This window comes from Acanthisitta chloris, unplaced genomic scaffold (assembly GCF_000695815.1).
Source record: "Acanthisitta chloris isolate BGI_N310 unplaced genomic scaffold, ASM69581v1 scaffold33755, whole genome shotgun sequence".
NCBI lineage: Eukaryota > Metazoa > Chordata > Aves > Passeriformes > Acanthisittidae > Acanthisitta > Acanthisitta chloris.
The window spans coordinates 1-13,475 of record NW_008674814.1 but is presented as its reverse complement, the minus strand read 5'-3'; the positions used below and the strand labels follow the sequence as shown (position 1 = coordinate 13,475).

The window sequence follows — 13,475 nt, the reverse complement described above, 5'->3', positions numbered from 1 at the left end:
AAACCACTCCATTTGCATAGTGAGAGACTGTGAATCTATAGGGTAACACAGATGGTGCCAAGCCCTGTGGCAAAGTCTGAGCTACCTTCTGTGTTTGCAGAAAAGAAGTAGTCAATATATATTGGCTGGAATTTTTTCAGAACTTGAAAAGCATATGTCCACTGAATTCCAAAAGTTATTATGCATTAACATACCTTAGCTAGGCTAGGAAGAGAACAAAAATTGAATTCATTTGGAACAAAAACAAAAAAGTAACATTATCCGTAGTCAACAACAACAGCAAAAATCTCCTGTGACAGTCAGAAGAATCAGAGGATGATGAACTGCTGTACTAAGATTTTTGGGTTTAGGATTAAGAAAATTGCAGACATCACTCAAGTTTACCACACTGTGGTAAACATTTGGTTTCAGTCCTAGCACTGTAGAACGAGAAAACAACTCAGCCCTTACATAGTCCAGAGCACTCAAAGATACTGCAGTTTTTCAAGTCAAATGTGAAAGTTGTCTAAAATAACGAGGTCAGCCACACTCATCTACAGCAACTTGCTCTTACTAGATTACTCAGTTGGAGGACCCACAGTGTCTCACAATTTTTCTTTTGAAAGAACAGAATGCTAAAGTATTAAAACTAAATTCTCAATTACGTAACCACCTTGTAAAAGGTACAGTGTTAGCAAGGCTAGATAAATTTACAACAACTCACAAACATGGAACCTATGAATTTAAGATTACTATGGATCAAATGGTTACATGTACCAAATTACCACTCAAGAAGACAATGCCTCCATATTACACTGAAGGATACAAGTCTGGCAACCAAATCTGAAGCTTTTTGATTCGCATTCTAGTTGTTGTCTAGGATAATAAGGAATGTCACTGAAACAACAGCAGTTAGAAAAGCTTTCTAAGATCATGCTGAGGTTTACATTACCTGAAAACCAAGAGGGCATTTAGATTTCAACAAAGAAAAGAAACTATGTCATCACTTACCGTAAGTCTGAGGGGACCATACTTTTTTTCCTGAGCAGCCAAAGCATTTTTAAAAGGTGTCGGTGTCCTTGGTGTTGAAACCAAAAGAGATCTTCTCATTGTGGGAGTTCTAAAGCTATTCAAGCACAGAAAAGTGTTCATACATGCATTTTAATCTTACAGTTTATCATCAGGAATGCAACAAAATTAATCTGAGAAACATTTTAAAATACCTTCGATTACCCAACAGTTAACGCCACCATGAATTTCAAAGTATTAGGATCACCATAGCATTACCCCAGGTGTATTAAACTTTAATTGGATTTTGACAGTATTTGCTTTCATTTGAGCAACACCACCAGATGTTTAATGTAATAATCTTACCACACATTTTCCTTTTGATCTTGTGGTGTCATTTCCTTGTGTAGAGGAGTCGTAACAAGAACTTTCTGCCCACAGATCGGGGTCGATGTATATGCAGGATTTTCAAAGTTAAATTGTTCATTTCCAGAGCAAGTGTTGAAAAACTAAGTGCAAGAGAGAAAAAAAACACTAAGCCACTTGACAGGACAAACATTCACCGTTGTACTGAACAGTAAAAAAAAATAATTATATACGTTATGTCTGAAAGGCTCTTACTAACAAACCCCAATAAACTTTTCTTGACTTATACTCCATGACATTTGTGATATTTAATGCTGAAATCTCGATTTTATTCCCAAAATCCCCACTGCTTAATTGTGTCACAGAGACTAAAGGTCTCTGTTGACAATTATTCACATGAGAAAGTGTGACCTGAGACGCAAGTCATCACTGCTACTGCCACCCTCCCCATCAGTCTTCACAACAGCGGTAATAGGTTATTTAATGATGTATTTTTTATATATTTACCCTTATGCAGATGTTTTAGTAAGTTTTTTAACAACTACATTTAGGCTACAGTATACAACTAAGGACAAAGCTACGTAAAATTTATCATCCACCCACCGCAGTCTTCATGTTCTGCCATGTCCAGCACTGCACTCACCTGTGATGGAGAAAATGGTAGTGTTTTCACTGGTGTTCGCTTTAGTGCGACATGGACGGCATCACCACACAAGCCATCATTCAGGTCATTAACTGCTGGTTGCTCAACATGCAACTTCTTTTTCTTTCTCAGGATAGCAGGTGGGTTGCTGAACTTCATTAAGTTTGAGGTGGTTGAAAAAACTGTTTCTTGCTCGTCACTACCGTGGCTTTTGCCATCAAGCATAACGTCGACGTTATACTGGCACTCCACAGCCGCTTCACTGTGCTCGAGCTGCATCAGTTTTACTGGAGGTGGCTTGACAGGAGACACAACAGCCTCCGAAAGCTCAAAGCCCGTGACATCACTCCACACTACTGGATCCTAGGAGGCAAGATGCAAAACACTCAAACATTAGCAGGTTTACCCAAGATTATTTCACAACATCCAAGTGAGTCCATCAGCTCTCTACCTCCAGAAGCCATATACTGATTCATTCTCCTTATATCTTCCACATAATCCTAAACCACTGAATATTATGAACCACAATTCTTTTATAACAGACAATTAAACAAATCACTGAAACTACACACAAGTACAAAACAGGGTAATTTTAAGAGTACTTTACACATATTGTGTAAGTTGACGTTCCTAAACAAACACTTTTTAAAAAGAACAAATACAGACTTACAGGTTCCAGAAGATCTAGTGTCTCCGCAAATCCTGGAATGGTTTGCACAGATGTTAACATTCTATTTGCTTCCACACCCAGATACTTAGGTGGTGAATTCTGCTGAACATGTGTGATGTGGCTCTCATCCATGCTGTAGAAATCACTTGTTTGTTCCTCAAGGCTACTTAGTGTATTAAGCACACAATCTTCCATGACAAAACTTCCAGACCAACAAGGTAAGCTTCCAGCTTGCTAAAAAGTTATGAAGAAACACATTAATCTTGTTCAGCTTAAAGGTTGAAAAGAGTCAATTATGTGACTGGAGGGTAGAAAAAAAGTGGTGTGTGGAAAGACTAAGCATAATTATTAATTTGTGTGTTTTCAAATAGTAATTATCTGTTTCAATTAATGCAGTTAGTCTCCTTACTCTATATTCTCAAATGATGTAAGAATTTTATCTTGCCTCTCATTCATATCTTATACGTGCTTACAGCTTAGATAATTAGGGGTTGTACTGGAAGCCATCTCTGATGCAAGTTTCCTGTGCTCCTGAACACTAGTATATGATGAAGTTCCCTTTGCCACAGAATACAGGTACATTTTAAGATTAGAAAATGCCTCTAGAATGTGAAATACTTGTTATCTGATCTGATTGTTTTTTAACGTAGATTCTGTACTAATAGTACATTTTACTAGACTGCTTAGTACCCAAGAAACAGATTGTAACTTTCACTGGAAATCTAGGAGCAAAACAGATCCCACTAGGTGAAACATTGCACTGTTTCAAAAGAATGCCAGGAACAGCTTCACGACATGAAACTGGAGGTTCACCTGTAATCTAAATTAGTGATGGACATGGTTGTGTTGGTTAGGTGTCTGATGTTCACAGCCCTCTGAGGAAATCAGTGAATGTCACCCACAAGTTTCCCTAATTCCAGTGAATTAGGGAAATTCCACTGAATGTACACATAAATTTTGTACAGTGCATATTTATATACTATTTATCACGTCCAAATGTGGATACTAAGTATTGCAAGCACTCACACTGAAGTTTGAGAAAAATGTAGTATATGGGACATTTTGAAATCAAACCCGGCAAAGCCTATTTATTTTTTTGCCTTTCTCTGCTGAGCAGATGATCAGCATTGCTGATCTACAAAACTGAATGGCAGTGATATCAAACATGCTACTTCTGGAAGAGGATTTAAATCCTGGGTCTTAGGAATGGCTGCCGAATTACTGGTCATATTTCTGCCATCTTCACAGTTTAGAAGACTGCACTAAAAATAAGTTGCCCCAATCCTAATATATAGATTTTCTTTTGCAACTCAACAGCCACAGGTTTGATTTCCACCACACTAAACCAAACAAACATCACTAAATTGCTGAGGATTAACCTCAGTAATGCATATTCAAATATTTACAGAAATTTATAGTCCTTACAGAAGACATTTGCTTTCTTCTGATTTCATTCTCTGCTGACATAAGTAGCAATTCAAGTTCTTTTATTTTCTTTTCTTTATCAGGATCGTCATCAATAAATGGCATCTGAAAAATTTAAGAAAGAAGCCATTACTATTTGCCACTTTCACCATTCCTTCACAGCAAAGATTCTACGTTATAACACAGCTGCATTTTTAATAGAAACCCACACAGAAGGACCAGAGCTGTTCAAGCTGTATCATATTTTGTAATACAGTAGCCACTCACAAGCAAAACAACTCCAGCAACTACCATGAGATGGATCTGATGTTCAGGTGGCATACAAGGTATTTTAACAGGTTTCTAATATGGTCTGTAAATGGTCAGTGTGCTATAGCACTTTTTAAACAAAACTCACTCAGTTCTATCTTCAACAGAGCTAACAATGTTGGCACATTGATACGTGTGTTTGTGTTTTCATGTGCTTTCTAAAATTTTGAGTTATTTATCCTCATTACATGTGCAAGAAAGTGTTTCAAACCAGCCTTTGGTGACCGTGTCTATACAAGCAATCCTACTGCTATCAGACAAGAAAATGAAGTAGTTGGTTTGGTTTCATTTGTTTTTAACCACCTTAACACTATGTATTATTGCTATAAACATATATGACATGAGTTTCAAAACTAGTTATGCTCTCCAGTTTAGTGAGTACTTCAAGGAGCAGAAAATATCTTGTACTTTTCTGTATAGGGAATCCAGAGTGTCAAAGGTCATATGAGGCTTTATTGTGACTTGTATTCTTATGCCGAATCAGGGAGGAAAACGCAGATGACCTGCACAGGTTAGTTAGGGAATTGAAGAATGCCTCTAACACATCTAGCAAAAACAACACATGTGTCAAAACAATTTTTTTACTAATTCCAAATTCACAAAAATTCTTCCAGGGAGTTGTATTACAAACCAAGATCTACATTCAGTCTGCAATACATGAGGAATTTCACATATATATCCAGTGAGCCCAAAGAAGCAACAGGAAATAATGTATCCAATTTTGATTTGGTTTAAAGTTTCTCAATACTTCAGCATTTGGAATGCTGCAAAAGAGCATCTTCAACTGATTGGAAGAAGTTCAGCAGTGGGAAAAAAAATAAAACCTATTGAGAACAAAAAAGCACAGCCAAAAGTGTAAGTCACAGTAAGTTATTTGAACTGTGTTTTTCAAAAAGGGTTATATTTATTACATATATATAAGTGACAAAGTTTTGTCTTTAAATCTCTCAGAAGCCAGGTAATACTAACAGGTCACAATTTTAACCTCAAGATTTAACAAGTAGACTATGTTTGAAGCCATATTTCTGTCAGAAATAAGCACAAATGTTGTGTTTCTGAGATGTATAAAGACAGTTCCATTTTTCCTACCTAGAACTACCAATTAAGCTAGCAAGCCTACTGACAGAGGAGCTTACACAAATTTAGGTGAATGATAAAGACTTAGAGACATTTTAAAGTTACAAGCCCTCAAACTCTCCATCTTACACTATAATATGCAGTAAATTATCTTAATTTACAAAGCCTGTTAACTATTTACCTGAACTAGGTTGGAAGAAGATGGAACATGTTCTAGACAGCTAACTTCTGGTGAGGCATACTGATACGCTGGGATCTAAAAAGACATAAAACATTTTACAAGCCCTCAACAAAAGGAGGCTATAAAACTATCTCTAGTTTACAGTACATAAAATATTTATTATGGCTTATAAATCCTAAATTACCATAATAACACAAAAACACCCAACAGATCTTCAGTCTTTCAGATTTATTTCTCCTTCCAAATGAAATAAGTTATTTGAAACCAGGAAATGGTTACTATTCTGACTTTTGCACTTACATGTGTCTGAACAGGCATGTAAAATTGATTCTGAGTGTGCAAGTGTTCCATAGGTAGACAAGGTTGGGACTGAAGCTCAGAAGAGCTAGCACTTTCAGACTTTATAACACTCTGCAAATATCCTTCCTGCTCCACCTTCCTTCGCATTGTTGAATTCCAGTGATTTTTAATTGAATTATCAGTCCTAAAATGAAAGCATAAAACAGTGACTGGTGCATACGACATAATTTTCAGGGTTTGTAGAGCAGGTTAACCTGAAGCCACAAATCCAGAAACCTCCAGCAGGTTAGACTGAAAGCTCTATTACCAGTGAAGTTTTGGCACAATTACTAGAAAACTACTCTTTTCAAAACTTCCTTCTCCTAAGCTTCAAGCCTGCAGAAAATTAAAAGCAGCAAGAGAGAAAGCCTTGGTTCTGGATATTATCACGGCTGAGAACCCTTTTTCTTGGATACTTGGAATAGTGCAGTGACAGAGAACACATGGTTAGTTACCCTCTGCTACAAATTTGCAGTACATGTAGCTAGGACAATCACCCCACTGTACCTCTGCACAATAAGGACACTGTGGCTGGTGTTTGCCACTGAGACATCGCTTCTGAAAAAACTGACAGCCTGCAATCCCAGCTCTGCTTTTCATGTGCAGCTTTGTGGAAGCATGTCCTACTACCTTTTGGTGCCCTTGATCTTTTATGGGGAAAAGCAGGCATGGCACTTTGACAAGCAGGCTGAAATCACTTTTAACACTAGACAAGCATTAAGGCAAGAGTATGACTGCATTACGGTCTAAAATGCTTGCAATATTACTCCCAGCCTTAGAGAGAACAAAAATTGCTTGAAGCCCCATTCTTCATTTAAGCTCGGCTCCAAGAATTATTCCCCTTTTTCATCTCACTACTGCTAGACTCTTTACAAATCTTTTAGGTCTAGATTCCAGCCTTTAGCTAAGAATCTCATCTTAGATTTATTTCAGAAAACAAGTTAGTGAATTAGGAATGTCTCAGTCCTTACAAACTCATCTTTTCTCTCTGAAATTCCATTTAGATGCAATCCCTTCTCTTCTCATTCCTCCAAAGGATTGCCTGTGAGTCATGGATTGTGTACTTATCCAAAACATTTTTAAACACGCGTCTCCCATTCTCCCAGCTATAACAAGTGCTGACATTCCTTAGGCACAGCCAGACGGTCACCTCCTGAACACACAAGCTGAATTCAGAAAGGGACAGCTTAACATTGAATTTCAATTAACAGTACAAGGTAAAAGAATTATTTCATTACTTCATTAAACTGTTTACACACTAAAATTTTGTTTTCCACAAGCACAGAAATTGGCAGTCACCCTTGAAAGAAATATAAGGAAAACAATGCTTAAAATTCATTCTTAACTTAGAGACTTCACGGTAACCAACCAGTTTTGCAATGCACAACTCCTAAGGTTGGAGTTTTGAAGGTTACTAAAATTTTCTTTTACAAGTTTCCAGTTCAACAAGAAGTGTTGCACAAAATCTGTTACACTAAAAAAGTTCTGATCTTAAACCAAGAAAGTCACCCCTAAATGCATATTATTGAGGCACTTTGATATCAAGTCATTTTTCCACTATTACTTGCAGTCTCTCTCCTCAGCTCTCTTACAGTGGTTTAAGTGATCAGGAGGATTTCTGAAGGCACCTGAAAAGCATTAGAGGTCTTTGTATTGGGTTTATGGCTTTTTAAGAATACACAAACAAACACGAAAATTTTCAGCACCTATCAAGAAAAATACGTTGTGAGGCAAGTTTTAACCGGGGCCATCCGACTGACAAGTTACATTGGAAAGAGAGGTGAGATGACTGCTTGTCATATTCCAATATTTAACACAAATAGAGTTGAAAAGCACCTTCCAGGAAGAAGTTTTGCTATTTCAGCCCATCGGTTTCCCAAACGCTTGTGAGCTTCATAGATTATTCTGTCCTCTTCTTCTGTCCACGAAGACTTTTTTACCTCGGGGTTGAGATGGTTATGCCATCTCTCTCTGCATTGCTTGCCTATTCTTCCTTTCAGGTGTTTTGCGATTAGAGACCAGCGCTTTGGACCATACTTCTGAACTAACTCAATAACCTGGAACACAGACGACAGCATATTACAATTCCAAAACCTGATTTTCCTAATCAAAGACTGAGAACACTGATAAACTCACATTTTAGAATAGCATTACAATAATAACAAACCAGATATGATACTAGGCCTAAGGAGACAGACAGTGACTTGGGGTTTTAAAAATTTTTCAAGAAATCAAAAAATTGGTTATTAACTCCAATTCTCTGTGTTTAGAATATAAGTATATACTGATGAAAACATTCATTTGGAAGTTTCTTTCCTGTCACCCATTGCACAAGCTAACATTAGGAAAGGCCAAAAAAGAAACTGTAAAGATGCTTTGTTTGACTTCTTTCAACAACACACGTATGAGAAGAACCCCACACCTCCACACCTAGAAATGAGATGGAGTTTGTGAGTTTTCACACATCAGAGGCTTTTTCTTAAAAGACTGCTGAGAACTGTCAAAAATATATTAAGAAGACCATATTCTTAGGTTGACAGATACAAGTTTAAGGCATCTTAAAATAATTTTAAACAGTGGAAATAAGCAGCCAATTTGAAATAACGTATGTGAATGCAGCATTTGCACCTCCCTACAGGGCAGTCCAGGTTTTGCAGGCAAACAGCTGCAGTGTGGATTAAAAGAGGTGGGGAAAAGGAGCCTAAAACACTATTGTTCACTTCTTTAACAGTAGAGTATGAAATAATGTCCTTGATTTCCAATCCCTTCAAGTCTGGTGGGTTTGAGGAACAAAAGATATCAATGAGACCTTTGATCTATAGTGCTGCAAAGAGATCTCTATTTGGTAAGGCAGAGTAGTTCAGACAGCAACCTGAGTAAAGGGAATTGAACTGCTTGAGCAGACCAGACATTCCATCTACTTCAGAGCAGCTGCATTTTTTTTTCCTTCTCAGACATCATAATGTAAGTATTTATGTCACAAGATGCATCAGACATTATCTTTGTGTGGATGAAAGTTAAGAAAAAGTACACATTCCTAGCAGTCATATGCCAATTTTATTACCAAAAAAGAGCCAAGTATCAATTAGTTTTTATTACCCTCTGATCTTCTTCTTTAGTCCAGGGACCTTTAATCAGTTCTGGGTTCAGTACCTTCTGCCATCGATGCTGGCACTGAAAATCTGAGCGATTCTGAAATAGTTTCAGAAAAGTGGTGTAGCTGTTAAACTCTTGAATACATAAAGCTGTAAGTACTTTCTAGACAGAATTATTAGCTTATTTCAAGTTAAAAGACTTATTTAGATCTTTGTTCTAAGAATAATAGTTAAATTCTCCCTTATTATTTCTTCTTCCATTTGCTTATAAAAACTCTTCTCCAGAAAAAACATCCTTGCACAAAGCTCTAATCTAATTACTTCAATGCACTTAACTTGATAATCAAATTCAGAACTTGCTCTTCTTTAAAGAACAACTTAGAACTATTTTTGTTCCCGTTAACTATTTTTGTTCTCTGAACACCTCTGAACTTTGTGGTTGATATACCTTTGACATTATCTATAACTTAAATAGGGAGATACATTTTTAAAGGAAATACTTTTTCTTTCAAATAAAAGAATAAACTTTTTTTCTAAGTCTCATATGAGTGTATTCTCAGCTCTTTACTCGAGTGTTAAGGGAAACAGATTTATATCAAGTTTAGTTAACACATACTGATTAAATAACATTGCTTTCTCTGGTCAGGACAGATGGTGCTTTTCTGTAGCTTCACTAAGGATCTTTTGAAATATTGTTCCCAGTTATGAAAGAAACACAAGCTTTCACTTAGCCTCCTGAAAACTGTCTGCAGGAAGGGGTTGGTTCAATGCTTAGAAATATGCAGGTAAGGGGCTGCCCCAGCCCAGCATACTAACATGCCTTTTCTAACATGGGGATGTGATTATTTGCTTCAGTGCAAGCTGTTGGACAGTAAGAACCAATTGCAAGGCTTTGCTGGGCCTGTCTACCAAACAAAGGTGTTACCATGCCAAGGTGGAGTTAACCAAGAAACAGTCTGGAAGACCAGAAAAAAAATGCCCAAAACACTAACACCTGAAATTACACTGACCATAGTACCTTCAAGTTAATCACAAGTAGTCACTGTATGGTTAAAAGGACATGAGAGTGTTACAAAGCATCATCATTCCCTGGCAAAGACAGGCTGTAAAAGACAGACTCAATACAGGATAGGAGTTCCCACCTTCAATGAAAGAAGAGACTTTGAAATTGTGGCCTTTTAGTGTTTTTTACCTTTCTGAAATCACTACATACTTCGGTGAGAAAAGTAAAACAAATGATGGGATCAAACAATAAAATCCTTTCGGGCCTGCCTTAGCCACAAAAAACTGAAAGTGATTACAAGCTGTGTTCCTTCTCTTGAGAGTCACTTTTAAGTCATCTTCACTTTTTTGGGGCAGAATAGAGGGAAGGTTTACTTGTGCCCAGTCCAATAACAAAATGGGTGTTTGAACACCTGGCAGCTTGAGGGCCTTTACATACTAGCAATTCAAGATACACTTGATTTGCCCAGCAAAACACCATCAGTAACAAGGTCAGTGCTAATTATGCCAGCCTCTGTTATTTGGATTTTGAACACTGCAATAGGTTGCCTAAAGAGGCTGGGAGGTCTCCATCTGTGGAGATACTCCAAACCCAACTGGACACCATCCTGGGCAGCCTGCTCCAGCTGACCTTGCTTGAGCAGAGGCCACAAACCAGATGGTCTTGACAAGTTCCTTCCAACCTCAACGATTTTGCAATGGGCAACTCAATCCTCCATGCATGTGTCCCATGATAACTGGGGAGTCTTTTCTTCAACCTTACTTGGGCCCAGTTGAGCAATAGCTTTCTTGTCTCCAGAAGCATCCAAAAGCTGCAGAACTTTTTATTAAGCTGTTAGATCTGTTAAATGCAAATCCATACCACATCTGCAGACCAGTATCACCAAACATTGTCATTCAAAACAGTTTAGTATCAAAGCTTTTTGATATTATCACATTCTCCTCTGCCATTCATTCATTTCACTCATTTTTGGAAGGGGATAATGTACATGTAAGGAATAGTGATTTGCTTATGTATTCCTTAAATTAAAATTAAAAGTTTTGAGTTTATTCTCTGATATCTATACTTGGCCACCTGGAAAAACAAATAGAAGCATCATGGTTGAACAAATCCGATGAGAACAATGAAAAGTTGCAGTTGTTCAACATTTAGGATTCAGGTCTATTTCTACCTAGTTACACAGAAATTTCACATAACCATATCATCCCACACAACATTACAAGAATGTCAAAGGTGGGAGGGGTTTAATTTTTTGATTTCTAACATTTGAATATTCAACACCACTTCTAGATAGTGATTTTAGCCTTATATTCTAGCCATGTTTTTTATAGTAGGCATTTTACAACATTTACTCAGAAAAGAAACAAACATCACCAATTCTAGTTGTAGGTACTTTCTACCAGGGCTGCTCATACAGCTGAGGAGACATTAAATGTTTGAACCGACAGCTCTTTTACTCAATCCACCAGAGCATTTGAACAGGAGAAGAAATTTTAAGTGTGGGTAGGAAACTTCCAAGGCACCTGCTAGGGCTCCATTTGTAGCAACTGAAGATATATCATCAGGTGGAAAGACTTACATACCTTAGGGAAGCAGTCGTCATAGTAAAAAAAAACCAAACCAAGCAAACAAAACCCCGAAACACACACACAAAAAAATCCCAAAACCATACACTCCATTTCCCATGGCATTTAAAGAATTGACCCTGATCCTTTCGAGCAATCTTTCAGATGCAACCTATTCTCCTAATGGCTTCAGGAGCAACCTGCGAGCTGTAGATGTAACCACCACAAGTAATGCAACCAACAGGAATATATTCCATAACAAAAACAAGTAGCAAGTGTGAACAGTGGGTATAATTTTTGACCATTTCAGACCATCACTTGAGCCCCAGCCAGAGCCCAACAGGTGCTCCAAGGTCTGAGCTAGATCTCAAGTCCATTTTAGAAATATCCTTTAAAATAGTTTTTATTCATTTCTGATTTCTATTTCACCTCATTTCCAAGCTAGACATATGACCAAAGTAAATAAATATTAAGAGAACTTAACTGAGAGCTTCAACTTACTTGCAGATGGCTAGCAATGAAAGCCCAATCATTTGTACCATTTTGTTCCACCAGCTTCTTCAGCCTTTCATCCTGTTAAGACATAACCTCAGCCAGTAAATGTTACATGCTATCCCAATACAATACTAAATAATAACATATTTCATGTGCTAACAAGACTATATAGGAATCAAACTAAAGCCAAAATAGTATTACCTCTTCACGTGTCCATTTCACCTTGCTAGATATCTTCTTCAAACTTTTTTGCTGTGGTGCTTCGTAGTCATGATCTATATATAGAAGGTCATCGTCTTCCTCACTGCAGAGTACAACAGAAGACTGAAGATCAAAATAGGGTTCAAAATACCTCTGAATAGTTTCTTTTACCTGGTTACTTGTAGCTTTTTTCCAACCTGTACATATTGTTCTGAAATGCCATAAGGGAGTCGCATGATCATAAGTGGACGAGAAGCTCACCATGAGCCAGCAGTGTGCGCTCGCAGCCCAGAAAGCCAATCAAATCCTGGGCTGCATCAAAAGGATTGTGGCCAACAGGTCAAAAGAGGTGATTCTTCCCCTCTACTCTGCTCTTGTGAGACCCCACCTGGAATACTGAGTGCAGTTCTGGTGCCCTCTACATAAGAAGGACATGGCACTGTTGGAGCAAGTCCAGACGAGGCCACAAAGTTGATAAGAGGACTGGAGCATCTCCCCTATGAGGACAGGTTGAGGAAGTTGGGGCTGTTCAGCCTGGAGAAGAGAAGATTGCATGGAGACCTCATGGCAACTTTTCAGTATCTGAAGGGCCTACAAGGGAGCTGGAGAGGGACTCTGTGTTAGGAACTGCAATGATAGGACAAGGAGTGATGTGTTTAAACTGAAGGAAGGAAAGTCTAGGTTAGACGTGAGAGTTTTTTACTCTAAGGGTGGTGAGACATTGGAAGAGGTTGCCCAGGGACGTGGTAGCTGCCCTGACCCTGGCAGTGTTCAAAGCCAGGCTGGATCAGACCTTGAGCAACCTGATCTGGTGAGGAGGTGTCCCTGCCCATGGCAGGGGGGGTTGGGACTAGATGTTCTGCAAGGTCCATTCCAACCCTTTAATTCTATGATCCTATGATCTGCTTCCAGCAGTGGCCTATGTCCACCATATCAAAGAAACAGAATTAATTTGAATTTCAAGGCCACACACTAGGACATGGACAGATAACTTATTCCTAGTTGACACTGAAATTTGAAGCAAAACTAATTTTTAAGATTCGTGGGTTTGTAACCCATTTATGAATCTTTATTTTATGCAAATGAGTGTATCATGGGAGTTTGGATAGATAGAAAGCT

The 13,475-nt window shown here is 38.0% G+C and overlaps 1 protein-coding gene across 1 annotated transcript in view; it reads right to left on the bottom strand.

The window, feature by feature from the left end:
- Nucleotides 1-12,459, bottom strand: part of MYBL1 (v-myb avian myeloblastosis viral oncogene homolog-like 1) — a gene marked incomplete at its 5' end in the record, with an annotated part of 17,742 nt that extends 5,283 nt beyond the window's left edge. Inside the window, 11 exons of the mRNA XM_009075490.1 lie at nt 991-1,105; nt 1,354-1,496; nt 1,997-2,359; nt 2,667-2,900; nt 4,092-4,196; nt 5,659-5,733; nt 5,959-6,142; nt 7,834-8,054; nt 9,097-9,189; nt 12,162-12,233; nt 12,357-12,459. Coding sequence (XP_009073738.1) covers nt 991-1,105; nt 1,354-1,496; nt 1,997-2,359; nt 2,667-2,900; nt 4,092-4,196; nt 5,659-5,733; nt 5,959-6,142; nt 7,834-8,054; nt 9,097-9,189; nt 12,162-12,233; nt 12,357-12,459 — 1,708 coding nt within the window. The remainder of the gene's footprint in view (nt 1-990; nt 1,106-1,353; nt 1,497-1,996; nt 2,360-2,666; nt 2,901-4,091; nt 4,197-5,658; nt 5,734-5,958; nt 6,143-7,833; nt 8,055-9,096; nt 9,190-12,161; nt 12,234-12,356) is intronic.
- Nucleotides 12,460-13,475: the final 1,016 nt, after the last annotated feature.